Source organism: Microcaecilia unicolor, chromosome 8 (genome assembly GCF_901765095.1).
Source record: "Microcaecilia unicolor chromosome 8, aMicUni1.1, whole genome shotgun sequence".
In the NCBI taxonomy this organism is placed as follows: domain Eukaryota; kingdom Metazoa; phylum Chordata; class Amphibia; order Gymnophiona; family Siphonopidae; genus Microcaecilia; species Microcaecilia unicolor.
The window spans coordinates 106,156,161-106,183,600 of NC_044038.1; the positions used below are offsets into that span (position 1 = coordinate 106,156,161).

A 27,440-nucleotide genomic window follows, 5' to 3' on the forward strand; every position below is an offset into this window, starting at 1 on the left:
AAATGAGCATAAAAAAGTCTCTCTCAGAGGCAAAAAAAAAGGAGCAACAGAGAAACCCCGCTGCTCCTCATGCGGAGAAAAGCACGGTTGCACGGTAGGCGGAAAGGCACTCCACGTATACACGGTGAGGCGCAGCACGTGCATCAGAAGGCTCTAGGAAGTTTTTTGCTACTTATTATGGCAGTTTGCTGGCTGAAGCAGATCGTCAACCCACTTGTGAGAATGATTCAGCCTGCTTGTCCTCCAAGAATAATTTCACCAATTTTTACTACTTTTAACTCAGTTAAATCTGAAGCTTGTAGTTAAAAGTAAAAAGTAACAGTAGAAGTGAGATGTAAGTGATGATTTCTCAGTACACCAAATGAAACAGCAAAACCTGGAACAGGTTTTTGAAATTGCAAACCTTGTCATGCAAACAGTGAAATCAACATCTTACATTTTGATGATAGGGAATATAGCCTTTGAGAACATAGAGTTGCCTGTCTTTGTTGAACAGGTTACTGGTCTCCAGCCAAACAGATCAACAATGAATTGTCACAAATGAAGCTGAAACTGGTTATAAATTGTTGGTGAACAGATATATGTCTCTATCACAAGAGACTGATCGCCATTCCATAGAAAATATATTATGGTTACTGTCTTTAAAGAGGAAGTCTTGTCTGGCTTTAAGAAAATTGAAGGGTTTGCACATATCTGATGGTCTTGTATCAGTTCTCAAAGATATTCAAACACACTTTTAGGGACATTTTCTAAAGAGATGGACATCCAAAAAGTGACATAAATTGGCACTTCGACGTCCATCTCTCAGAAACGTCCAAATTGGTATAATCAAAACCCGATTTTGGACGTCTCTAACTGAAGTCCATCGCAAGGACGTCCAAATTTCAAGGGGGTGTATCGAGGCGTGGTGAAGGCAAGACTTGGGTGTTCCTAAGACTTGGATGTCTTTGACCCATAATCGAAAAAAGCAGAGAAGTTTATGACTACAACTTGGACGTTTTCACCCAGACCTATTTTTATTACGAATAAGGAACAAAAAGTGCCCGGAATGACCAGATGACCACTGGAGGGAATCGGGGATGACCTCCCCTTACTCCCCCAGTGGTCACTAAGCCCCTCCCACCCTCAAAAAACATCTTTAAAAATATTACTTGCCAGCCTCAGATGTCAGGTCTCTGACAAAACCCACCAGAAACCCTCTGTACCCATATCTAGATGCCCCCTCTTCACCCGCAAGGGCTATGGTAGTGGTGTACAGTTGGGGGTAGTGGGTTTTTGGGGGGGGGGGAGGTTTGGGGGGGGCTCAGCACACAAGGTAAGGGAGCTATGTACCTTGGAGCATTTTATGAAGTCCACTGCAGTGCCCCCTAGGGCGCCCGATTGCTGTCCTGGCATGTCAGGGGGACCAGTGCACTACAATTGCTGGTTCCTCCAACGTCCAAATGGTTTGCATTTGGACGTTTTTGACTTGGACATCCTTGGTTTCAAAAATCACCGAAAGTCAAAGACGTCCAAATCTAAGGACGTCCAAATCCAAGGATGTCCTTGGTATTTTCGAAACGAAAGATGGACGCCCATCTTTTTTGAAAAATGAGCTTTTCCCCGCCTCCAGATTTGGACGTTTTACAAAGATGTCCAAATCCCAACTTAGACATTTCTTTCAAAAACGCCCCTTTGTCATCAGACAATGATTCTAACTTTGTAATTGGACAGTATGACAATGATAATGAAGATGCAAGTGATGAATTGGATAACACTACTTCTAATGCAGATGATGATGACAATGATGATGGTAAAGCATTCTTTGCTATAAGAAAGTCAAGTGTTTGAGAAAGAGGTTCCCTTGACCATGCAGATCCAGTCAGAAGACACCAGTAATTAGCCTGGCCTGAGCTAAAGGAACTTTTTTAATCAGACTGAACAATACACTTCCTGCTAGTGCAGTTGTTGAACACCTTCTTAGCTGTGCTGGATTAATGTTCAGAAGCACTCTTGCATCAATGACGGTCATTTCAAAATGTAGTTTTACTAGAAGCAAAGTTGATTGAATTGCAGACCAATAAAGTTGTTGGGATAAAAACAATAACAATAGTTGCATTCATTGTAGTTGCAGTACTTTTACTTTTTACTCAAAAATTATATTAGGCAATAACATTTTTACTTTCACTTAAGTAAATTTTTTATATGTGTTCTTAACTCTGCCTTTACTTTACTATTAAGATATGCATTTATTTTTGCTTTTACTTAAGTACTTTGACCTAGTACTTTTTAATAACACTGTTCATGACTGTCGCGTTCTCGAGGGCCTTTGCATTCTGTCAGGTCCACTGCTCTCTGTCAGGTTCTCGAGGCAGGACCTAGATTTGTGAGCCCTTGGACCGCTGGCCGAGGAGCGTCAGCGTCAGGCAAAACCACCCCAAACTGGAGACAAAGCAGAACTGGACTGGAACCCCAGACTGGAGTTGCAGCTGAGGCAGGAACACTGGAACAGGAGCAGCTTCACCTACACTTAGCCACCGTCCCTCAGGAGTTGAGCTCCTGAGTTCTGGCGGCTGGTAGGGCTTGCAGGACAGAGCAGGAACTGAGGACACACAAGGAAGGCTTGGCTAAGAGCTCACCAGGACTGACAGCTGCACGCAGCCCATGAGCCGGAAACACAAGACAGACTAAGCAGACAGGGCACACACAAAGACTAGGCAGAAACAGGGGCTTGGGAACACATACAAGCTTGTTAGAAACAGGGTTCAGGATATACAGGTTCAGGATATACCTACAAGCTTGGCAGAAGCAGGGTTCAGGATAAACACTCAGGATACCCACCCTAGCTAGGTAGAAGCAGGACTCAGGACATACAAGCAAGCTGGGCAGAAACAGGGCTCAGGAATCCCAGCGAGCTTGGCAGAAACAGGGTTCAGGATATACACTCAGGATATACTCACTGGCTAGGTAGAGACAGGGTTCAGGATATACACTCAGGATATACTCACTGGCTAGGTAGAGACAGGGTTCAGGATACACACTCAGGATATACTCACTGGCTAGGTAGAGACAGGGTTCAGGATACACACTCAGGATATACACTCAGGATATACTCACTAGCTAAGTAGCAATGGGGTTCAGGGCAATACACAGCTGAAAGAGTAAACCTAAATACAAGCAGAGTTTTAGGGCAGGCTGCAAACAACAGAATAAACCCGGATACAAGCAGAGTCTTAGGTAGAGCTAGAGTAGCTCCAAACATAGGAAACTAACCAATGACTAAGCTACAAACACAGACAGAGAAATAAACCAGGGCTGAGCTACAGTGGCTACAAACACAAAGGGAGAAAAACAAGGGTTGAGCTTCAGGCTCCAAACACAGAGTAAGGCAGAAGGGCTAGCAGCCTGTGAAACAAACAAAGGTTGAGCTTCAGGCTCCAAACACAGAATAAGGCAGAAGGGCTAGCAGCCTGTGAAACACAAAGAGAGAAATAAACAAGGGTTGAGCTTCAGGCTCCAAACACAGAATAAGGCAGAAGGGCTAGCAGCCCATAGGCACAAATAGCAGAAGGGCACAAGCCCACGCAGAAGGACTAGCTGTCCACAGGTACGGGTAACAGAAGGGCAAGAAGCCCACACAGAAGACAGGCTTAGAAGCAGCGCAGCAACGTACTGACTAACCTGACGCCTATAGGCATAGCACACACACCATGCAAAGGCCCCACATGCCAGCACAGCACTTCCTTATGAAGGCTCTCACTGATGATGTCACCACTAGGGACAGGGAACACAGTGATACCAAAGAGAGGCTTGGAATACATAGGAAGAGAGCACACAGGAAAGGCAGAGAGGGACCATCTTGGAAACTGGAACAGAACAGATGGAAGCCATCTTGGAAACTGGCCAGGCAGGGAGGCATAGCCCTCACAGGTGAGGTCTAGTGAGATAATCAGCGCAGAGACTAGAGACAAGACTACCACAAACACAGAGAGAAGCCAGCACAGACGCTGGCCCCCAGAAATAAGTTAAGTCTGAGGGTGGTCACGGCCACAGACGTGACAATGACACAGTGCTGCATCTCTTCTTCCTTTTGCTTTTCCTATAGGTAATCAATATAAATAAAACAAAATAAAACATGGAAAAGACAATAAGATGGTACCTTTTTTTATTGGACACTAGTAAATAAGGCCCGTTTCCGACACAAATGAAACGGGCGCTAGCAAGGTTTTCCTCGGAGTGTGTATGTTTGAGAGAGTGTGTGTGTGAGAGTGACTTTGTGAGAGAGACAGATTGAATGTGTGTGGCTGCAAGTGTGTCTGTTAGAGAGTGTGTGTGTGAGATTGACAGTGTGTTTGAGTGGGTATGTGAGCGAGAGTGTATGAGAGTGATAGAGTGTTTGACAGTGACTGTGTGACACATAGAGAGTGAATGTGATCGAGTGTGAGACATAGCGTGTGTTGTAGACAGTGTTAGAGAGTGAGAGAGACAGTCAGTGTGTGAGAGAGAGAGAGAGTGTGTGTGAGAGATAGTGTGTGTGACGGAGATACATCCCCCCCCTCCCTATGTTGGCTGGAAGGACCCCCCTCCATCTGCATCTGCCACTGTGTTGTCGCAGGACCCCTCATCTCCTTGTCTGGTCAGTCTCCCCCCCTCCTTTCAGGTCTCCCTACAGCCCTTCTCTCAGGACTGTGGGTCGCCCCTCCCCCCTTCACCTGTGCTGTCAGGACCCCCTCCTCCGCCTCCATCTGTGGTCTGTGTACCTGTTCTGGCCCTCATCCTCCCCTCCTTGTGCCTGAACTGTTGCTTAGCCTGTGGCAACAGTGGAGAGAGCTGTGCAGGACCTCCTGTTCCAACCCCCTTGTCATGTTTGTAGAGAAAGAAAAGAGGGAAAAAGAGGAAAAGTGGCATAATGTTTGTAAAAAGGAAGAGGGGCACGGCAGGCAGCGACCAGCTATCAGCTGTGCAAGTGTAAACAAAAGAAAACAAAAAGGAGTTTTGTGCTGCCTGTTCAGTCCCAGCTCGTATTCTCTCGTATTCACTGCTTGAAAGGACAGGAGGGGAGGGTGCACAGCAGAAGCTGACTTACTTTGCCAGATGCGAAGCAAAAGCTCCTGCCCTCGTTAGTTCTACATTCAGCTGCCAAGGCCACCGGAGAAAACAGAGGGAGGAGAAACGGGTGCAGAACTCCTCCAGCACATGTGCACAGCAAAGCGAGTGACGCTCCTCCCGAGTGACCCCTTCGCCTCTGACGCTCCTCCCTTCTTCTATTTGACTTCCCTGATAGGTCCCTCATTGGTGTGACGCTCCTCCCTTTTCCTGTTTCAGTTCCCTTTGATAGGTCAGAGCGGTGCAGCTGTGACGCTCCTCCCTTCTCTGATAGGTCAGGGCAGGGCAGAGATGTACTCTGATAGGTCAGGGCGGGGCAGATTCAGATCATGGCGGCGCACAGATGGACTGTGGTTAAAAGTGGTTACAGAGCTTCGAACATACGAACTTTTGAAGCCTCAAAGTGTGGTTCAGAACGTTCATGGTGCTTTTTATGTCCAGTTGGGGCGTGGCGTAGGTCGCAGATGGGGCGTGGCTGAGGGCGGTGGTGAGTAGTCCGAATAGCCAGGAGGACTACAGCAGTTCAGGACTTCACTGCCACAGTTGGAGGGAGCTTCAGAACGTTCAAGGTGGGATTTATTTATATAGATAACTTAATACATTTCTTGATTAGCTTTCGAAGGTTGCCCTTCTTCATCAGATCGGAAATAAGCAAATGTTGGTAGATGACAGTATATACAAGTGAAACATGAAAGCATTTCAGTGACAGTCTAACAGGATGAGGGTGGGTAGGTGAGAGATATGCATGGAAACATCAAAGCACTTCAGTGATAGTCTAACAGGATGGGGGGTGGATGGGTGACAGACAGGTAGATATGCATGGAGACAAACAGAGCAAATTAGATATTTGCCCCAATAACCTTATAAGATCCGCACCTCAGCAATTCAAATCAGACCTCATGAGCCACCTGAATTACATGCTACAAAATGGACTTTTCCCAAAGGACAAAGGAAATATTTTACTTACTCCCCTACCTAAGGATACAAAGAAAAGTACAAATGAATTAACCAACTACCGCCCAGTAGCATCCATCCCGCTAATAACCAAACTTATGGAGGGCGCAGTGACGAAACAGCTCACTAACTACCTAAACAAATATTCAATCCTTCATGAATCCCAATCAGGCTTCAGGTCGAACCACAGCACTGAAACAGTACTAGTGACTTTAATGAACAAATTCAAACAAGCAATTGCAACTGGCAACAACATACTTCTCTTACAATTCGACATGTCCAGTGCCTTCGATATGGTAGACCATAGAATATTACTACACATCCTAGAATACTCTGGAATTGGAGGTCACGTTCTTAACTGATTTAGAGGCTTCCTGACCTCAAGATCATACCAGGTAACAACTAAAGAAGCCACATCAGCCCCATGGACACCGGAATGCGGAGTCCCCCAAGGATCTCCCCTCTCGCCAACCCTCTTTAACCTGATGATGATACCCTTAGCCAAGCTACTAGCCAACAAAAACCTGAACCTATACATATATGCAGATGACGTCACACTCCAAGTCACAATGCCATCTAGACCCATGTCCAAATTAACTTTTAAGAGATGCCCCAACATGCTTCATCTTGGATCTCACCACTCACATAAACTTCCTGCTTCAACGAGGTTCCTTCCTTACCAATCATGGTAATATTTTATTAACACCTATACCAAAAAATCCAAAGAAATCTTCAAACGACGTTACCAACTATCGTCCAATTGCCTCCATTCCTCTAATCACTAAACTAATGGAGAATAGAGTGACCTCACAACTAAATGAATATATTCAGAAATTTTCTATCCTTCACGAGTCACAATCAGGCTTCCGATCTGCCCACAGCACAGAAATGGTCCTCCTTACTCTAATAACTAAATTCAAACAGGAAATCGCAACTGGAAACAAAATCCTCATTTTGCAATTTGATTTGTCAAGCGCTTTTGACATGGTAGATCATAACATTCTTGCTAAACTTTTGGACAAACTTGGAATTGGAGGTAATATTATCAATTGGTTAAGAGACTTCATCACAACTAGGTTTTATCAAGTTAAAGGAACCACAAATATATCATCCCCATGGTCGTCTGAATGCAGAGTACCACAGGGATCTCCTCTCTCCCCAATACTCTTCAATATCATGATGATCCCCTTGGCCAGATTATTAGCCAAGCATGGCCTTAATCCCTTTATATATACTGATGACGTCACCATTTTTATTCCCTTTAAATCAAATTTATCCGAAATCTCTGATAAAATCACTACTGGTATGTCCACCTTGATCTCATGGGCTAATGCCTTTAAGATGAAATTAAATAAAGAAAAAACTCAATGCCTAGTCCTCTCGTCTCAATACTCCCCATCTCTCCCGGCCACCCTCAATACCCCAGATGTAATCATCCCCATCTCCAGTAGTTTAAAGATCCTTGGAGTTACAATAGATAGTCATCTATCCTTCGATAACCACACTAAGCTGATCACAAAGAAAATGTTTAATATGATGTGGATCCTGAAGCGAGTGAAATCCTATCTTCCATTGAACACTTTCTGGAACCTGGTTCAATCCACCGTCATCACTCAGGTTGATTATTGCAACAGTGTTTTCCTTGGATGTAAATCCTAAGTCCTGAAAAGTCTCCAGACTGCCCAGAACAAGGCAGCCACATTTATATTTGGAAAGTCAAGATTTGAAAGCGCCTCACCCCTTCGAGAAAGGCTTCACTGGATCCCCATCAAAGAGAGAATATACTTCAAGGTCCATACAATGATCCATAAGATCATATCAGGAGAATCCCCCTTATATGAACAACCTGATTGACCTCCCAATTAGAAACAGAACAATGTCATCGCGAACATACCTCAATCTACACCTCCTAAACTGCAAAGGTGTCAAGTACAAAACATACTATGCATCCAGTTTCTCCTTTCTGGGTAGTCAACTTTGGAACGCTCTCCCAAGACCCATCCGAGCTATTAATAACTATTTACCTTTCAGGAAAATGTTAAAGTCCCATTTTTTCAAGCAAGTTTACCCTAATGGACCAGCTTAATTCCACCAGATCACCCACGATACTCCTGCTAAGACGTCGATGCTTACTCTGACCCCAATGTTATACTCAATCCCTCATCTTCTTCCCTCCATCCTATACCGTTTCCCTCCTATTCTCCTTCCCTTTCACCTATCATATCCTTGTCTACCTTCCCTATTCTAGTTCATTACGTTCTTTTCACATATCCTTTGTAATGCCTTTCATAATGTAAGTAGTTATGATCATCACAATTTATAATACTGTTCCTACATTTCCTTGTTTTTACTGTATTCTTTACCATGTAAGATGCTTTCTTTTACTATGTAAGCTGCACTGGACCTGCTGTTATGTGGGAAAGAGCGGGGTACAAATGTAATAAATAAATATACATTCTGTTTAAGCATGACTCTAAGGAAATCGCCAAAGCCTCCAAAATATGCACTCCTGGGCATTTCAGTTAAAACTCAATGCAGAAAAAACACAATGCCTTATACTTACCTCACAACACAACACAAATAAATTCTCTACCATAACCACACCAAACATTTCCCTTCCCGTCTCAAATACATTGAAAATTCTTGGAGTCACTCTTGACCGAAATCTCACACTTGATAACCACGTGAAGAACACAGCTAAGAAAATGTTCCACTCCATGAGGAAACTTAAAAGAGTAAAACCTTTCTTCCCGAGATCAATCTTTCACAACCTGGTACAGTCAATGGTGCTAAGCCACCTGGACTATTGCAACGCACTCTACGCCGGCTGTACAGAACAGAACATCAAGAAACTTCAAACAGCCCAAAACACTGCAGCCAGACTCATATTTGGAAAGACAAAATATGAAACTGCAAAACCCTTAAGAGAGAAACTACATTGGCTTCCACTTAAAGAATGAACCACATTCAAGATCTGTATGATTGTTCATAAAATCATCTACGGAGACGCTCCAACGTATATGTCAGACCTCGTTGACTTACCTCTCAGAAATGCTAAAAGATCTTCCCGCACACTTCTCATCCTACACTTCCCGAGCTGCAAAGGATTAAAATACAAACTAACGCACACTACCAGCTTTTCCTACCTGAGCACGCAGCTGTGGAATGCACTACCAACTCATTTGAAAACAATTAACGAAATAACTAACTTTCGCAAATCTCTGAATTATCTCTTCAACAAAGCCTATCATGAGAATATATAGCCTACAGGCATATTTTCAAAGCACTTTGGGAGGCTAAGTTCCATAGGTTTCTATGGAACTTTGGGAGGCTAAGTGCTTTGAAAATGAGCCACCTAACTACCATACTTCATCACACCACCATACTTAGAACGATGCCTCTATATAACTGTATGCTTAGTCCTTCTATGTAATCCTCGATCTCACTGTAATACCAAATGTATCCTTGATCTCATTGTAATACCAAATGTATCTTCTACCCTGGAATGGCGATGTCATTACAGGTTTTGTAAGCCACATTAAGCCTGCAAATAGGTGGGAAAATGTGGGATGCAAGTACAATAACTAAATAAATAAATAAAAGCATTACAACTTTATGGTTTATAGTGGGCTAGAAAACCTAGATCTTTAAGTCCTGTCTGGATGTTTCACTTATATATACTGTCATCTACCAACATTTGCTTAATTCCGATCTGATGAAAAAGGGCAACCTTCGAAAGCTAATCAAGAAATGTATTTATGTCCAATAAAAAAGGTATCATCTTATTTTCTTTTCCATGTTTTACTTTGTTTTATTTCTATTGATTACCTTTAAAAGTGGACTAACACGGCTTAAAAAAAAAAAAAAAAAAAAAACACACCTCGCTTTTCCTATAGAAATACTGCAGTGAGGGAAAGCACTACCATCTTCAACGTGCTGTATAGATCTTTCACCTGGAAAGCGCCAGCGTTGGAAAAATGCTCTCCTGCACTCACCTGCTTATACAGCTCGAAGTGTGTAAGGGGCAGCTCCACCGCTTCTCTCACCTCCTGCTTCTGGATATCCATCCCACCTATGTCAGAGTACATCACATCTGGCTTCTGATCTAAGAATGGATATCACATACTGTTACACATGGCCCCCAAACTGGCTTCTGATCTGTTAATACAAGCTGTTAAGTATGCCACCACTCACCCCCACTACTATGGTCTCACAAACATGGACAGTATTTACAATGTAGCCAGTTCTTCCATGCCGCTCATTAAGGATCCCTTGTTTACAGTATCTCTCCTCGATTCTAAGAACTGTACAGAAAAAATCATGCCCAGCCTACAGTTTTGGGAGGTTATTTTTGTTTTTGCTCACAATGCTCCCTGCATATACCCTCCTTGAAACTGAGATGGTCAGTAAATGTCAGAAGGACTGCATCTACTGTTCCCTGTCCTACTAGAAATGGCTGTATCAAATAGAAGAAAATTCCCCACTCCCCATAATCCCTCTCTGACCTGAAGTAAGCATCATGATACTGCTGTCAGCCTCTGGTGGGAGAACATCCACCAAGGCATTGCTATGCTTGTGTAATGCCACCGAGGCATTGGGCTTCAACAGTTCCCTGTCAATGGTGCTCAGGATGCGCACATAGTAATTGGAACCTACAAGAAAGAGATGAAGAACAGAGACAATAATATCCAGAAAACAAAAATAGCAAGTTATGTAGCTTTCATTGCACTAATTAGTTAAGTTTTTTCTGTTGACTTTATATGAAAAGTTCATCCCTCCATTATTCATCTGAAAATTATGTGGCTTTCAACAATTTAAAGACATGTTTATTCTAAGCAGGCGATTCACATTCAGCTAGGAGCCCAGCAAAGGCACTTAGAATTAATAAGAGGGGGTGGACCATGGTTGAGGCTGCTCTAGGTCTAATTAATCCACAGAGTGCTTGGTCCTAATTCTAGGGGAATGGAGGAGAGCTTTGTTTTGTTTGGGACTGGAAGTTTGGCAGTTCATGACTGAAAAAAGGATCACCATAAAATACTAGTAATGAAAGTCCAGAACTAATTATACTACATAAATTGAAAAAAGTAAATTTTTCCAGCTTCAATAATGGTGTGTCCATTTGTGTACGCTAGAGACTACAGGATTCCCGTTTGAGCTGTTTTTTTTCTTGACTTTTATGCACCATATTTGCCCCTTTACGAAGGTTTCAAATTAGCCCCTGACGCAGCCCTAGGTGGGCGAAACAAGGCCTGTGTCGGGCGATTTGTTCATACACGGTATCTTCAATAAAATCTTTTTGTTGTGATATTGATCTGCTGGCTTTCTTTCCCACAAAAGTAAATTTTAGTCCAGCATGAGAGCACCTTTAGATAACTGGAATCCAGAATGGCCTATAGCAGTGCACTAGGTTAAAAGGGAACAAGCAGTCACCACATATCAGCATAACTTGTGCATAAGGTTACCAGATTTTTGGCTTGCAAATCTGGAACACTTGGGCAGGGTCAGTGAGGTAGGGTGGAGCCTTCCCGTGGCACTTTTCCACCATAAAAATTATAAACTTCACCTCTCATCTTCCAGTTCAATCATCTCCACCTCTCTCTCTCCCCCCTCCCAGACCAGTTCTCTCTACTTCTCTCTTCCCCCCCTTTCAGTTAAGCTCTCTGCCTTTTTCTCAGCTCTGCCCTTCCAGTAAGCCATCTCCATCATTCTCTCCCCTTTGGGACCCAGTCCAGCACTTGCATCTCTCTCTCTCTTTTCCTCCTTCTGACCCTGCATCTAATTCTCTCACCTTCCTCTATGTCCACTTCTCCTTGACCCCTCAAACCTCCCTTTGCAGCTCCTGCCTCTATCCCTCCAGTGTCATCTCCTCAACCATGCTGTGCATCTCTGCTGAGTCACGCTCACATGGCAACAGAAAGTGTATGTTAGAGGGGGTGGGACCCAGCAAGGATACACAGCGTGGCTGAGGAGAACATCTGAATCACATTGCTGTACCTCTTAATGCTGACACTGGAAAGAAGGAACTGGGAGAGGCAAGAGGGGGAGATACTGGATCATGTGACGGGAGAACAGGTAGGGCAATGCAAAACTACACAACGACACCTCTGTCCCCATTATAAAATCAGGACAGATGGTTGCCCAACAAGGAGGAATCGGGAACATCTAGCAACCCTATGTGTGCAGTTAGAGTCAGGTTTGTGCTAAAGCCTCCTATTAGCAGTCTGGCAGGTACGGTCGAGGAGAGAACAAACAGGAAGCATACTGATACTGCTCTTCCCACAAAGATCAACAAATGTGAATTCCTATACATATATCCAGAACTGTCTTACAATTCTTGCAACTTCTATGAACTAACTTCCTTTAACTACTGAAGACACAACTCTCTAACAAGGCATACCACAAAGATCAACAAATGCGAATTCCTATACATAAGTACATAAGTAATGCCACACTGGGAAAAGACCAATGGTCCATCGAGCCCAGCATCCTATCCACGACAGCGGCCAATCCAGGCCAAGGGCACCTGGCAAGCTTCCCAAGCGTACAAACATTCTATACATGTTATTCCTGGAATTGTGGATTTTTCCCCAAGTCCATTTAGTAGCGGTTTATGGATCAGAAACCTTTAGAAAACCGTCTAACCCCTTTTTAAACTCTGCCAAGCTAACCGCCTTCACCCCGTTCTCCGGCAACGAATTCCAGAGTTTAATTACGCGTTGGGTGAAGAAATATTTTCTCCGATTTGTTTTAAATTTACTACACTGTAGTTTCATCGCATGCCCCCTAGTCCTAGTATTTTTGGAAAGCGTGAACAGACGCTTCACATCCACCTGTTCCTCTCCACTCATTATTTTATATGCCTCTATCATGTCTCCCCTCAGCCGTCTCTTCTCCAAGCTGAATAGCCCTAGCCTCCTTAGTCTTTCTTCATAGGGAAGTCGTCCCATCCCCGCTCTCATTTTAGTCGCCCTTCGCTGCACCTTTTCCAGTTCCACAATATCTTTCTTGACATGCGGTGACCAGAATTGAACACAATACTCAAGGTGCGGTCGCACCATGGAGCGATATAACGGCATTATAACATCCTCACACCTGTTTTCCATACCTTTCCTAATAATACTCAACATTCTATTCGCTTTCCTAGCTGCAGCAGCACACTGAGCAGAACGTTTCAGTGTATTATCGACGATGACACCCAGATCCCTTTCTTGGTCCGTAACTCCTAACGTGGAACCTTGCATGACGTAGTTATAATGCGGGTTCTTTTTTCCCACATGCATCACCTTGCATTTGCTCACATTAAACGTCATCTGCCATCTAGCCGCCCAGTCTCCCAGTCTCGTAAGGTCCTTCTGTAATTTTTCACAATCCTGTCGCGAATTAACGACTATGAATAACTTTGTGTCATCAGCAAATTTAATTACCTCGCTAGTTACTCCCATCTCTAAATCATTTATAAATATATTAAAAAGCAGCGGTCCTAGCACAGACCCCTGAGGAACCCCACTAACTACCCTTCTCCATTGTGAATACTGCCCATTTAACCCCACTCTCTGTTTCCTATCCTTCAACCAGTTTTTAATCCACAATAGGACATTTCCTCCTATCCCATGACCCTCCAATTTCCTCTGTAGCCTTTCATGAGGTACCTTGTCAAACGCCTTTTGAAAATCTAGATACACTATATCAACCGGCTCCCCTTTGTCCACATGTTTGTTTACTCCTTCAAAGAATTGAAGTAAATTGGTCAGGCAAGATTTCCCCACACAAAAGCTGTGCTGACTCGGTCTCAGTAATCCATGTCCTCGGATGTGCTCTGTAATTTTTGTTTTTAATAATAGCCCCTACCATTTTCCCCGGCACCGACGTCAGACTCACTGGTCTATAATTTCCCGGATCTCCCCTGGAACCTTTTTTAAAAATGGGCGTTACATTGGCCACCCTCCAATCTTCCGGTACCATGCTCGATTTTAAGGATAAATTGCATATCACTAGCAGTAGCTCCGCAAGCTCATTTTTCAGTTCTATCAATACTCTAGGATGAATACCATCCGGTCCAGGAGATTTGCTACTCTTCAGTTTGCTGAACTGCCCCATTACGTCCTCCAGGTTTACCGTGAAGTCAGTAAGTTTCTCTGACTCGTCCGCTTGAAATATCATTTCCGACACCGGTATCCCACCCAAATCTTCCTCAGTGAAGACCGAAGCAAAGAATTCATTCAATCTCTCCGCTACGTCTTTGTCCTCCTTGATCACCCCTTTTACCCCTCTGTCATCCAGCGGCCCAACCGATTCTTTTGCTGGCTTCTTGCTTTTAATATACCGAGAAAATTTTTACTATGTTTTTTTGCCTCTAATGCTATCTTTTTTTCGTAATCCCTCTTGGCCTTCTTTATCTGCGCCTTGTATTTGCTTTGACACTCCTTATGCTGCTTCTTGTTATTTTCAGATGGTTCCTTCTTCCATTTTCTGAAGGCATTTCTTTTAGCCCTAATAGCTTCCTTCACACCTCACTTTTCAAACACGCCGGCTGTCTTTTGGAGTTTCATCTTTCTTTTCTAATTAATGGAATATGTTTGGCCTGGGCCTCCAGGATGGTATTTTTGAACAACGTCCATGCCTGTTGTACAGTTTTTACCCTCTCAGTTGTCCCACTGTTTTTTTTTCACCGTTCTTCTCATTTTATCATAGTCTCCTTTTTTAAAGTTAAACACTAACTTATTTGACTTCCTGTGTATAGTTACTTCAAGGTCGATATTAAAACTGATCATATTATGATCACTGTTATCAAGCGGCCCCCAGTACCACAACGTCCCTCACCAGATCATGCGCTCCACTAAGAACCAAGTCTAGAATTTTTCCTTCTCTCGTCGGCTCCTCACCAGCTGCTCCATAAAACTGTCCTTGATTTCATCAAGAAATTGTACCTCTCTAGCGTGTCCCAATGTTACATTTACCCAGTCTATATGTGGATAATTGAAGTCACCCATTATTATCACATTGCCCATTTTGTTTGCGTCTCCGATTTCTTTTATCATTTCTGCGTCTACCTGCTCATCCTGGCGAGGCGGATGGTAGTACACTCCTATCACTGTCCGTTTCCCTTTTATAAATGGAATTTCAACCCACAATGATTCAAAGGTGTGATTTGTGTCCTGCTGAATTTGTAATCTATCTGAGTCAAGGCTCTCGTTAATATACAATGCTACCCCTCCACCAGTCCGGTCCACCCTATCACTACGATATACTTTGTACCCCGGTATGACAGTGTCCCACTGGTTATCCTCCTTCCACCATGTCTCAGTAATGCCTATTATATCCAATTTTTCATTTAGTGCAATATATTTCAACTCTCCCATCTTATTTCTTAGACTCCTAGCATTTACATATAGACATTTCAGAGTATGTTTGTTGTTCCTATTTGCATGATGCTTAGTACTGGACACTACTGATTTGCCATCTTTTGTCTGATCTTTAGTTGTATTTAAGGGCACCTGGCCTACCAGTCTGTTGTGCAACCTCACTATCCAGAAACCCTATCTTCCCTGTTTGTGAGGTATCTTTGCAAGATACCTTATCCCAAACAAAGCACTTTTGAGCGACTGTCGGCCTTCCCCCCATTTCTAGTTTAAAAGCTGCTCTATCTCCTTAAATGCCGACGCCAGCAGCCTGGTCCCACCCTGGTTAGGGTGGAGCCCATCCTTTCGGAATAGGCTCCCCCTTCCCCAGAATGTTGACCAGTTCCTAACAAATCTAAAACCCTCCTCCCCCTGCACCATTGTCTCATCCACGCATTGACTCCGGAGCTCTGCCTGTCTCTTGGGCCCTGCGCGTGGAACAGGTAGCATTTCAGAAAATGCTACCCTAGAGCATCTGGATTTGAGCTTTCTACCTAAGAGCCTAAATTTGGCTTCCAGAACCTCTCTCCCACATTTTCCTATGTCATTGGTATCCACATGTACCAAGACAGCCAACTCCCCCCAGCACTATCTAGAATCCTATCTAGGTGACGCGTGAGGTCCGCCACCTTCGCACCAGGCAGACAAGTCACCAGGCGATCCTCATGTCCACCAGCCACCCAGCTATCTATATGCCTAATGATCGAATCACCAACTACAACAGCTGTCCTAACCTTTCCCTCCCAGCCAGCTCTTGGAGATACATCCTCAGTGCGAGAGGATAGTACATCCCCTGGTGGGCAGGTCCTGGCTACAGGAGTACTTCCTACTTCACCAGGGTGGTGCTCTCCTTCTAGGTGACCTCCCTCCTCCAAGGTAGCACAGGGACTACCAGACTGGAGGTGGGACTTCTCTACAACATCCCTGTAGGTCTCCTCTATGTACCTCTCTGTCTCCCTCAGCTCCATCAAGTCTGCTACTCTAGCCTCAAGAGAATGGACACATTCTCTAAGAGCTAGGAGCTCTTTGCATCGGGCACACACATATGACATCTCACCAACTGGGAGATAATCATACATGTGACACTCAATGCAAAAGACTGGATAGCACCCCTCTCGCTGCTGGACTGCTGATTCCATCTTAGTGTTTTTGAGTTTTCCAACAATTTAAAACTTGCTACAGTATTAAGGATATTAGCCTAATATAAAAGTGTCTTTTAGTTTATATAGTACATTTTATGATTTATTTAGTGTTTCCTTCTTAGATGGTAATGAAATGTATTCAAAACTCTGTAAGAGCACTCCTTGCTTGTTACTCTAATTACAATAACTGACTATAAATGAAGAGTTGTCCTAGGGGTGGGTGGGAAGACTAAATTAGATCCTGCAGTGGCTGTTAGATTCTATCTGTTAATGCTGTGGTACAAAGCTTTTAAAACTAAGTGGAAAAGACTATAGAGATTAGTTCAAATTTGCTTTTTATATTTTTATTTTTGCCTAACACTAACCTACAATTCCTCCTTTAAACCCCATAAGTTCCCAAAGCACAAAGCAAAGTAGCGTTCACTTACCAGAGAAATGTCCCCTTCTCTCAGAACTTTTCAGAAAGAAAGTTCAGTGGGACCTTTCCTCTTTATATAGTTTTGAATCTAAGGGCCTCTTTTAAACAGGCTCTTTGAAGCTGATTCAGCAATAGAGAGTTGTACGGGGACAGAAATCTTACCCATCCCCACCCGTCCCTGCTGGAAACTTACCCGTCCCCACCGGAATCTTACCCATCCCCATCCATCCCTGCAAAAATGTAACCCATCCCAACCCGTCCCCACCCATCCCCGCAAGAATTTAACCCATCCTCACCCATCACTGTACGAATTTAATGGTACATTAAAAGAAAATTCCAGTCAGCTTCCTCAGTCTATCTCTGGATTTGAGCCACAGCACTGTAGCCAAGGAAGGAATGGAAGCTGAAACTTGGAACACTCTGGTGTGCACCTGTAAGATTTGTCTCTGATTTACTGGCACTGTGTGCTGACAGGTCACCACATGCACGCAACAGTAGGTCAGGTGACATCTGATGCTCATGCCTGTGTCAGAGCTCAGGTCTGCTCATCAGCCCGGGAGCAAAGAGGATTAACTGTAACATAGTAAGTGACAGCAAATAAAGACCTGAATGGTCCATCCAGTCTGTCTAATAGTCACACTCATTATCAATTCATGATTAAATCAACGAGTGTAATATTATATACTTGATTATGGTCTTTCTTTTGTGTTTCTGGAACATAGACCACAGAAGTCTATCTGGCCCTATCCTTATGTTCCAACTGCTGGAGCTGTCGTTGAAGCCCACTCCGGTCTATTCATCTTCTCATTTGTGGGATACAGATCGTAAAACTCTGTCCAGAACTGTCCTTATGTTCTAGCCACTGAAGTTGCTGTCTAAGCCCTTTCCAGCCCATCCTAAACCAGACTTCCATATATTAGACACAGACCATACAAGTCTGCCCGGTATTGGCCCTAGTTAATCACAATCTTACAAAAAAGGGGAAGAAAAACCAATTCAGTCGGAGTATATAAACAACATTACACCACACTAAACTCCAACTTATATATGCAAATTTATTATAAATACTTATGCCTTATACCAGCTATTAACTTTAAACATTAAACCACTCATTCATCACCTTTCATCCACCACTCACCCTATATACTAGTTGTCTAAAATGTCTTTAGAAGTTTAAATATCAAACCATTATACATGAAAAAAATCCTGTTTCATCATACATGAAAAAAATCCTGCTTCATCACATTGATGAGGCAGACAGTTCAGAGCACTCAATGATGTCCACTGCTGTAATATGCTGTAAAACCGTAATAACGACATCCACTGTGTGACCTTTTGTTAGTCAATTTTCAGCAGCTGATTACGTCGTTCCTCCTTGGCATGTAGGAACTATTGCACACAGAAATTGTCAGAACTGTCTGCCTCATCAATGTGATGAAGCAGGATTTTTTTCATGTATAATGGTTTGGTATTTAAACTTCTAAAGACATTTTAGACAACTAGTGTATAGGGTGAGTGGTGGTTGAAAGGTGATGAATGAGTGGTTTAATGTTTAAAGTTAATAGCTGGTATAAGGCCTAGTTAATCACAGCCTCAGTCGCCATCTAAGCATTACTTCACACATCCACACACATGCAGCCATTTAAGGTTAGGTTTTTTATAACTTCCATTTTCTAATTAGAGATCCTCTGTGTTCATCCCACGCCTTTTTGAATTCCATCATCATTTGTGTCTCTATCACCTCCTTAATGGAAAATTTTCCACATTTGTGCTGTTAAAGCAAGAAGGAAGAGGAGGAGGAGGAGACAGCACTCAAAGAACTTGGTACTCGGTAGATGAGAGGCTGGTGCAGGTACATAAGTACATAAGTAATGCCCTACTGGGAAAAGACCAAGGGTCCATCGAGCCCAGCATCCTGTCCACGACAGCGGCCAATCCAGGCCAAGGGCACCTGGCAAGCTTCCCAAGGGCACTACTACTACTATTTAGCATTTCTATAGCGCTACAAGGCGTATGCAGCACTGCACAAACATAGAAGAAAGACAGTCCCTGCTCAAAGAGCTTACAATCTAATAGACAAAAAATAAAGTAAGCAAATCAAATCAATTAATGTGTACAGAAGGAGGAGAGGAGGGTAGGTGGAGGCGAGTGGTTACAAGTCAAAAGCAATGTTAAAGAGGTGGGCTTTCAGTCTAGATTTAAAGGTGGCCAAGGATGGGGCAAGACGTAGCTTACAATTCCATGGGAACCGCACAGGAACTGCTTCCGTCCCCGAGGGAACCCTGCAGAACTGCTTCCGTCCCTGCGGGAATCCTACGGGAATCCTGCGGGTTCCGCGGGATTCCCGCAAACCCCGTTCCCGTGCAGCTCTCTATTCAGCAACCTATGCAAATATTCTACTTCCCCACACCTTAATTATCACTTAATTGAGGTCGCTGGATGAGCTAACTCTCCAGCAGCCAAGGAACAGAAAAATAATTGCCTTTTAGAACAAAGGACTTTTGGGCTGTTTACTTTCTACCTCTAGAAAAGGTTTCAGTTTAAAACTATGGGGAAAATACATATATCCAGAATTGTCTTACACTACTTGCTTGTTAAACTACTATCATTATCATGTTACCCAAGATCCTTCTGTAATACTAGGTAAAATTATGTATCATACCTGATAATTTTCTTTCCATTAATCATAGCTGATCAATCCATAGAATGGTGGGTTGTGTCCATCTACCAGCAGGTGGAGATAGAGAGCAATCCTTTTGCCTCCCTATATGTGGTCATGTGCTGCCGGAAACTCCTCAGTATGTCGATATCCAAGCTCCATCCGCAGGACTCAGCACTTAGAGAATTACACCCACAAAGGGACACTCTGCCCAGCTCACCACCGCCGAAACGAGGGAGGGGAATTAACCCAGCTCATCCCCACACAAGTGGGGGAGGGGAATCCGTCCAGCTCATCCCCGCGGAGCGGGGGAGGGACACCACCCCGCCGATGCGGGGGGATCTGGCTTATCCTGCAACCGCGGGAGGAGCTGACTGACCCTAACACCGCCGAAGCGGGAGGGGTACAAAGCTGCCCTACTGCCGCACGAAGCGGGAGGGAGCGCCGGCAGAATTTATGTCTCCATCCAGCCCCGTAAAACGGAGGGGAGAGGAATGCAGCAGCTCACTGTAACACAAATTCGTCTCAACTCTTGAAGAATCCATTGAAAAACTTTAACACGAAGTCCTCCTGAACAGGAACTGAAGACTAAACTTGAACCTGAAAAGCAACCAGAATATAAACAATACAGATATCTAGGAGGGACTATGGATTGATCAGCTATGATTAATGGAAAGAAAATTATCAGGTATGATACACAATTTTACCTTCCATATCATCATGCTGATCAATCCATAGACTGGTGGGATGTACCGAAGCAGTACTTACCCAGGGCGGGACATTGAAATCCCTGACCGCAACACTGAAGCTCCAAACCGGGCCTCTGCCCGAGCAGCCACAGCCAAGCGGTAATGCCTGGAGAAGGTATGGGCCGATGCCCAAGTTGCCGCCTTGCAAATCTCTTCCAAGGAGACGGACCCGGCCTCTGCCATCGAGGCCGCCTGAGCTCTAGTGGAGTGAGCCTTCAGCTGGATAGGCGGCACCTTCCCCGCGGCCACATAAGCCGCTGCAATGGCTTCCTTGACCCATCTTGCCACTGTAGGCTTAGAAGCCTGCAGACCCTTACGAGGACCTGCAAACAGGACAAACAGATGATCCGATTTCCGGAAATCATTGGTCACTTCCAAGTATCTGATGATGACTCGTCTCACATCCAGATATTTGAGAGCAGAGTATTCCTCTGGGTAGTCCTCCCTACGAAAGGAAGGGAGACAGAGCTGCTGATTCACATGGAAGCGAGAAACAATCTTGGGCAGGAAAGAAGGCACTGTGCGAATAGTCACTCCTGCCTCAGTGAACTGCAGAAAAGGCTCTCGACATGAGAGTGCCTGGAGCTCGGAAACTCTTCTGGCTGAAGTGATAGCCACCAAAAAGACTGATTTCAACGTCAGGTCTTTCAGAGATGCCCTAGACAAGGGTTCAAAAGGCGGCTTCTGCAAGGCTCTTAGCACCAGGTTGAGATTCCACGCAGGCACCACTGAGTGCAGAGGAGGGCGCAGGTGATTAACTCCTTTGAGAAATCGCACCACATCTGGCTGCGAAGCCAGGTAAGCACTCTTCAGGCGGCCCCTGAAGCAAGCCAGAGCCGCTACCTGGACTTTAAGGGAACTGAGCGACAGGCCTTTCTCCAGACCTTCTTGCAGGAACGCCAACACTGAAGAAATTGGAGCAGTGAAGGGAGAAAGTGAGCCTGCTTCACACCACGCTGCAAAGGTACGCCAAACCCTGGCGTAAGCAGTAGAAGTAGAGCGCTTCCTCGCTCTCAGCATAGTGGCGATGACCTTGTCTGAGAAGCCCTTCTTTCTCAGACGCTGCCGCTCAATAGCCAGGCCGTAAGACCAAAGGGGGAGGGATCCTCCATCACCACAAGACCCTGATGTAACAGGCCCTGCTCCACTGGCAGCCGCAGAGGATCGTCGACTGAGAGCCTGATCAAGTCCGCATACCAGGGACGTCTGGGCCAGTCCGGACCCACCAGGATTATCCGGCCCGGATGCTTTGCCACCCGGTCTAGCACCCTGCCCAACATGGGCCAGGGCGGGAACACATAGAGAAGCTCCTGTGTCGGCCACTGTTGGAGAAGAGCATCTACTCCCAGGGATCGAGGGTCCCGTCCTCTGCTGAAAAAGCGCGGCACTTGGCAATTGGCCGATGACGCCATCAGATCTAGGCTCGGCTGGCCCCAGCGCTTCGTGATGTCCAAGAACGCCTGAACCGATAGCTGCCACTCTCCGGGCTCCAAGGTATGGCGACTGAGAAAGTCCGCCTTGACATTCATGACTCCGGCAATGTGGGCCGCTGACAGCTGTTCCAGGTTCGCTTCCGCCCACTGGCATAGATTCATGGCCTCCTTGGCTAGAGGGGCGCTCTTGGTACCTCCCTGGCGGTTGACATAGGCCACAGCCGTGGCATTGTCCGACAGGACCCGTACTGGCTTCAACGCCAGTACCGGGATGAACTCCAAAAGCGCCAACCGAATGGCTCTGAGTTCCAGGAGGTTGATAGACCACTTTGCCTCTGCAGGAGACCAGAGCCCCTGCGCTGTCCTTCCCAAGCAGTGGGCTCCCCAGCCCGACAAAGAGGCGTCCGTTGTGACGACAATCCACTCCGGGGTCACAAGAGGCATTCCTGCAGACAACTTGTCTGTCTGCATCCACCAGCTCAGCGCCTTGCGCACTGCTGGGTCCAAGGGAAGGCGCACAGCATAATCCTCCGACATCAGAGTCCAGCGCTGCAGCAGAGAGAGTTGTAGTGGTCTCATATGAGCCCTGGCCCAGGGCACTACTTCCATCGTGGCCGTCATAGAGCCCAACAGCTGCACATAGTCCCAAGCCCGAAGAGGAGAGGCTACTAGGAACTGGTCCACCTGAGCCTGAAGTTTGACAATCCGATTGTCTGGCAGGAACACTCTGCCCACTTGGGTGTCGAATCGAACTCCCAGATACTCCAGGGACTGAGTCGGGCGCAGCTGGCTCTTCTCCCAGTTGATGATCCACCCCAGGGAGCTCAAAAGAGCAACCACCCGGTCCACAGCTTTGCTGCACTCTGCATAAGAGGGGGCTCGGATCAACCAGTCGTCCAGATAAGGATGGACTTGTACTCCTTCCTTCCTCAGGAAGGCCGCGATGACCACCATTACTTTGGAGAAGGTCCGCGGAGCAGTAGCCAACCCAAAAGGGAGGGCTCTGAACTGGAAGTGTCGGCCCAGGACTGCAAAACGCAGAAAGCGTTGATGAGGAGGCTAGATGGGAATATGCAGGTACGCTTCCTTGATGTCCAAGGAAGCCAAGAACTCTCCTGCCTTCACTGCCGCTATAACAGAGCGGAGAGTCTCCATACGAAAGTGCCGCACTTTCAAGGCCCGATTGACCCCTTTGAGGTCGAGGATAGGCCGGACAGAACCTCCTTTCTTTGGTACCACAAAGTAAATGGAGTAACGTCCCTTGCCAATCTGATTTACTGGCACCGGAACGGCCGCACCCAGGCGTATCAGGTTGTCCAAGGTCTGCTGCACTGCCACAGCTTTGACCGGAGACTTGCAGGGAGAGAGTACAAACCCGTCTCTTAAGGGTCGGCAGAACTCTAACTTGTAGCCGTCTCTGATGACTTCCAGCACCCAAGCGTCTGAAGTTACTCTGGTCCACTCGCCCAGAAACGAGGACAGGCGTCCTCCAATCTGCACTGGGCCATGGACCAGGACCCCGTCATTGGGTACGAGACCCTGGGGGAGGACCGGAGGGCGTACCTCCGGGACGGCGGTCTCTGCGAAAGGAATGCTGCTTGGGGGTGAAGTTCCTTTTGAAGGAAGAGGGGGCAGAGGAGCCCGACTTGCCCGGGCGGTACCGACGGGCTTCCTGAAACCGTCCTCTGGAGATACCGGGGCGAGCACTGGCCCGAGACCTGACCTCTGGTAACCTCTTGCCCTTAGACGTGCCGAGATCGGTCACGATTTTGTCCAGCTCGACCCCAAAGAGCAGCTTGCCTTTAAAAGGCAACTTAGCCAGGCGGGACTTAGAGGCGTGGTCCGCAGACCAATGTTTCAGCCAAAGCCAGCGCCGCGCACAGACTGTCTGAGCCATGCCTTTAGCCGAGGCTCTCAAGACATCATACAGTAAGTCTGCCAAATAAGCCAAGCCCGATTCCAGGGCCGGCCAGTCAGCCCTCAAGGAAGGATCCGAGGGGGAAGCCCGCTGCACCATCGTCAGGCACGCCCTGGCCACATAGGAGCCGCAAACTGAGGCCTGTAAACTTAAGGCAGCCACCTCGAAGGACGACCTTAAAGCCGCTTCCAATCTTCTGTCTTGGGCGTCCTTTAGTGCCGTGCCACCTTCCACCGGCAACGCCGTTTTCTTAGTCACCGCAGTGATTAAAGAATCCACGGTAGGCCAAATAAAGGCCTCACGTTCACTTTCAGGCAAAGGATAGAGGCGGGACATAGCCCTAGCCACTTTGAGGCTCGCTTCCGGGACATCCCATTGAGCCAAAATTAAGGTGTGCATGGCATCATGCATGTGGAAGGTTCTAGGCGGGCGCTTCGTCCCCAGCATAATGGCAGAGCCAACAGGGGCTGAGGGAGAGACGTCCTCTGGCGAGGAAATCTTCAAAATGCTCATGGCCTGCAGTAACAGGTTGGGCAAATCCTCTGAGCGAAAGATCCGCGCTGCAGAGGGGTCATCCGCTCCATCCGAGCAGGAATCCGTCTCCTCCAAGGAATCCCCAAAGGACCGTTGGGAGAACTCAGATACGCTGCCCTCATCTACCTCAGAGGAAACAGCGTCCTCTAAGGCCTGGGAATCCACCCGAGGGCGTTTACTTCCGGGGGCCTCAACCCCGTTATCGGACAAGGGAGAAGGGGCAGCGTTTTGCATAAGGAAGGCCTGATGCAGCAGCAAAATAAACTCGGGGGAGAAACCCCCCAGACTGTACACTTCAGCAGCCTGGGCCACAGCCCTAGACGCACCCTCAACCGGCGCTCGTAAGAGCGGGGGAGAAACATGCTGCGCATCCAAGATGGCATCCGGCGCGACACTCCGTGAAGGAGCCGCGCGGGAAGAACGGCGCTTAACTTTAGCCGCTTTTTTGCCGTCGCCCAAATCAAGGGCGGCCATGTCATGAACGTCTCCCAGCTCAAGGGCGGCCCAAGAAGAAGCCGTCCGAGCAGAGTGGCCGGCCAAGATGGCGGAGGCGAGCAGCGGGGGATGGGCGTTTATGGCGGGAAAAACCGCCGCACCGGAGGAAGACCCGGGACACTGACCGGCCTCCGAACTGACACCCAACAAGGGCGAATCAGACTTTAATACCCCCGCATCCCCGCTAGGAGCGCACACGTGGTCCGGGGAGCGATTCTTCGCGCCCTCGCCCTCCGACGCCATAGGCCACGTGGAGATCAATCGGGGAACCCCCTGCCCGCTATAAAAAGGTAAAAATTACCTGCTTCTCGCTCCGAGCTGTAACGACCTGGTGTCCCAGTGAGTAGCTGCAATAAACGTTTAAATAAACGTCAAAATAAACGCCCTTAAGGACGTCCAAAATTTTTTTTTTTTTTTTAACGGAGCCAGCGGGAGGGGGGAGAAAAGGAGGGACCTGGCGCCACCAGGTTTGCACTTGCTCAAGAAGAGCCCTCAACCCCAGGCACTCAACAAAACCTAAAAATTAGGCTTGGAGGCCTAGCCAGAGCTGCTGCTGTATGTGACCACCACCTGCTGAGATAGAGAACATACTGAGGAGTTTCCGGCAGCACATGACCACATATAGGGAGGCAAAAGGATTGCTCTCTATCTCCACCTGCTGGTAGATGGACACAACCCACCAGTCTATGGATTGATCAGCATGATGATATGGAATGTATATTTTCTTATATATTTCCATCCTTCATGATGTATTGTAAGCCACACTGAGCCTGCAAAGAAGTGGGAAAATGTGGGATACAAATGCAACAAATAATAATAATATAGGGACAGAGCAATTTTGAAGCTTCATTAAAAAACCTTGGACTCCAATCTGTTCAGTGAATCTCCAGGGGCTCTACTTGACACTAGTCTTGCTCCTCTCCCCTCGTCTCATAAATCCAAAAAAAACAAAGTGAATGCAGTTGGGGGTACATGCAGACTCTAAAAAAAAAATAAAATGTGATGTTATTCTGGTTCCAGGTTTAGACATCTGGATCCTTCCAGTCCTTGTCAAGTACCTGTTGTAGAGCCTACGATGGCTGTGTTCTGATCCACAGCTTCCAGAAACTGCCCAATCACCAGCGGAATGCTCTGGATACGCTTCACCTCTTCTTGTGCATGGAGGAACTCCTTCTTCAGGTTCTTCTGCTCATCCTTTATATACTCCTCCTGTACTTCCAGAAACTCCAGCTCCTGCTGCAGCTTCTGTAACAGACACAAAGATGCTTAAAAGGATATGCAGGGGAAAGAGGATGAACAACTGAAGTGATGAAGAGGCTTGAGAGATATCTGAGGCAATTTTAGATTCACACAAAAAGGTATAAGTGGCAATTTTAGAACAGGTGCTATTAATAGGGGGCATGTTCTAGGCACATCATAAAAGTATGCACGTATAAACCTATTTTGCAACTACTTTAAAAAAAAACAAAACCAAAAGAAAAAAACACCTCATTGGCATTACACCTTTTTTGAGTCATGTGTAACTTAAGAGCAAACATACTGCCAAACTGCGTCAAGCCAAAGGTCCATCTATCCCAATATCCTGTTTCCAACAGTGGCCAGTCAAGGTCACTAGTATCTGGCAGAGTCCCAAAAAGCAGCAGTGGCTTTCTCCAGGTCTACCTTTTTTTTTTTTATTTTATTACAATTGTACCCTGCGCTTTCCCACTCATAGCAGGCTCAATGCCTTAACAGTTAATGGACTTTTCCTCCAGGAATTTGTTTAAATCTTATCTTAAACAAAATATACTAAGTGATTTCACCATAAGCTCTGGAACTTGTCATTACAGAATAAATATGCATTAAGTGAAGAAATATTTTCTCCTCTGTTTTAGATGGTAAAATTATGTATCATACCTGATAATTTTCTTTCCATTAATCATAGCAGATCAATCCATAGACTGGTAGGTTGTGTCCATCTACCAGCAGGTGGAGATAGAGAGCAATCTTTTGCCTCTCTATATGTGGTCATGTGCTACCAGGAAATCCTCAGTATAGTCGATATCAAAGCTTCATCCGCAGGAATCACCAAACATAGAGAATTACACCCACAAAGGGACACTCCGCCACCCAACCACCGCCAAAGCGGGGGAGGGGGCACCCACACCCGCCGACGCGAGGGGAAAGCAAATGATACATACCTGTAGCAGATGTTCTCCGAGGACAGCAGGCTGATTGTTCTCACGACTGGGGCTGACGTCCACGGCAGCCCCCACCAACCAGAACAAAACTTTGCGGGCGGTCCCGCACGCAGGGCACGCCCACCGTGCATGCGCGGCCGTCTTCCCGCCCGTGCGCGACCGTTCCCGCTCAGTTGAATGACAAGCAAAGGAATGAGTAAACGCAACTCCAAAGGGGAGGAGGGAGGGTAGGTGAGAACAATCAGCCTGCTGTCCTCGGAGAACACCTGCTACAGGTATGTATCATTCGCTTTCTCCGAGGACAAGCAGGCTGCTGGTTCTCACGACTGGGGTATCCTTAGCTCTCAGGCTCACTCAAAAGAAGAACCCAGGTCAATTGAACCTCGCAACGGCGAGGGCATAACAGAAATTGACCTACGAAGAACAACTAACTGAGAGTGCAGCCTGAACAGAATAACATCGGGTCCTGGAGGGT

General features: G+C 46.2%; 1 protein-coding gene across 1 annotated transcript in view; it reads right to left on the reverse strand.

Moving 5' to 3' along the window:
• The window catches only part of PSMC4 (proteasome 26S subunit, ATPase 4), a 360,239-nt gene that overhangs the window by 157,087 nt on the left and 175,712 nt on the right, over positions 1-27,440 (reverse strand). Inside the window, 3 exon segments of the mRNA XM_030212086.1 lie at positions 10,035-10,144; positions 10,545-10,691; positions 25,844-26,030. Coding sequence (XP_030067946.1) covers positions 10,035-10,144; positions 10,545-10,691; positions 25,844-26,030 — 444 coding nt within the window.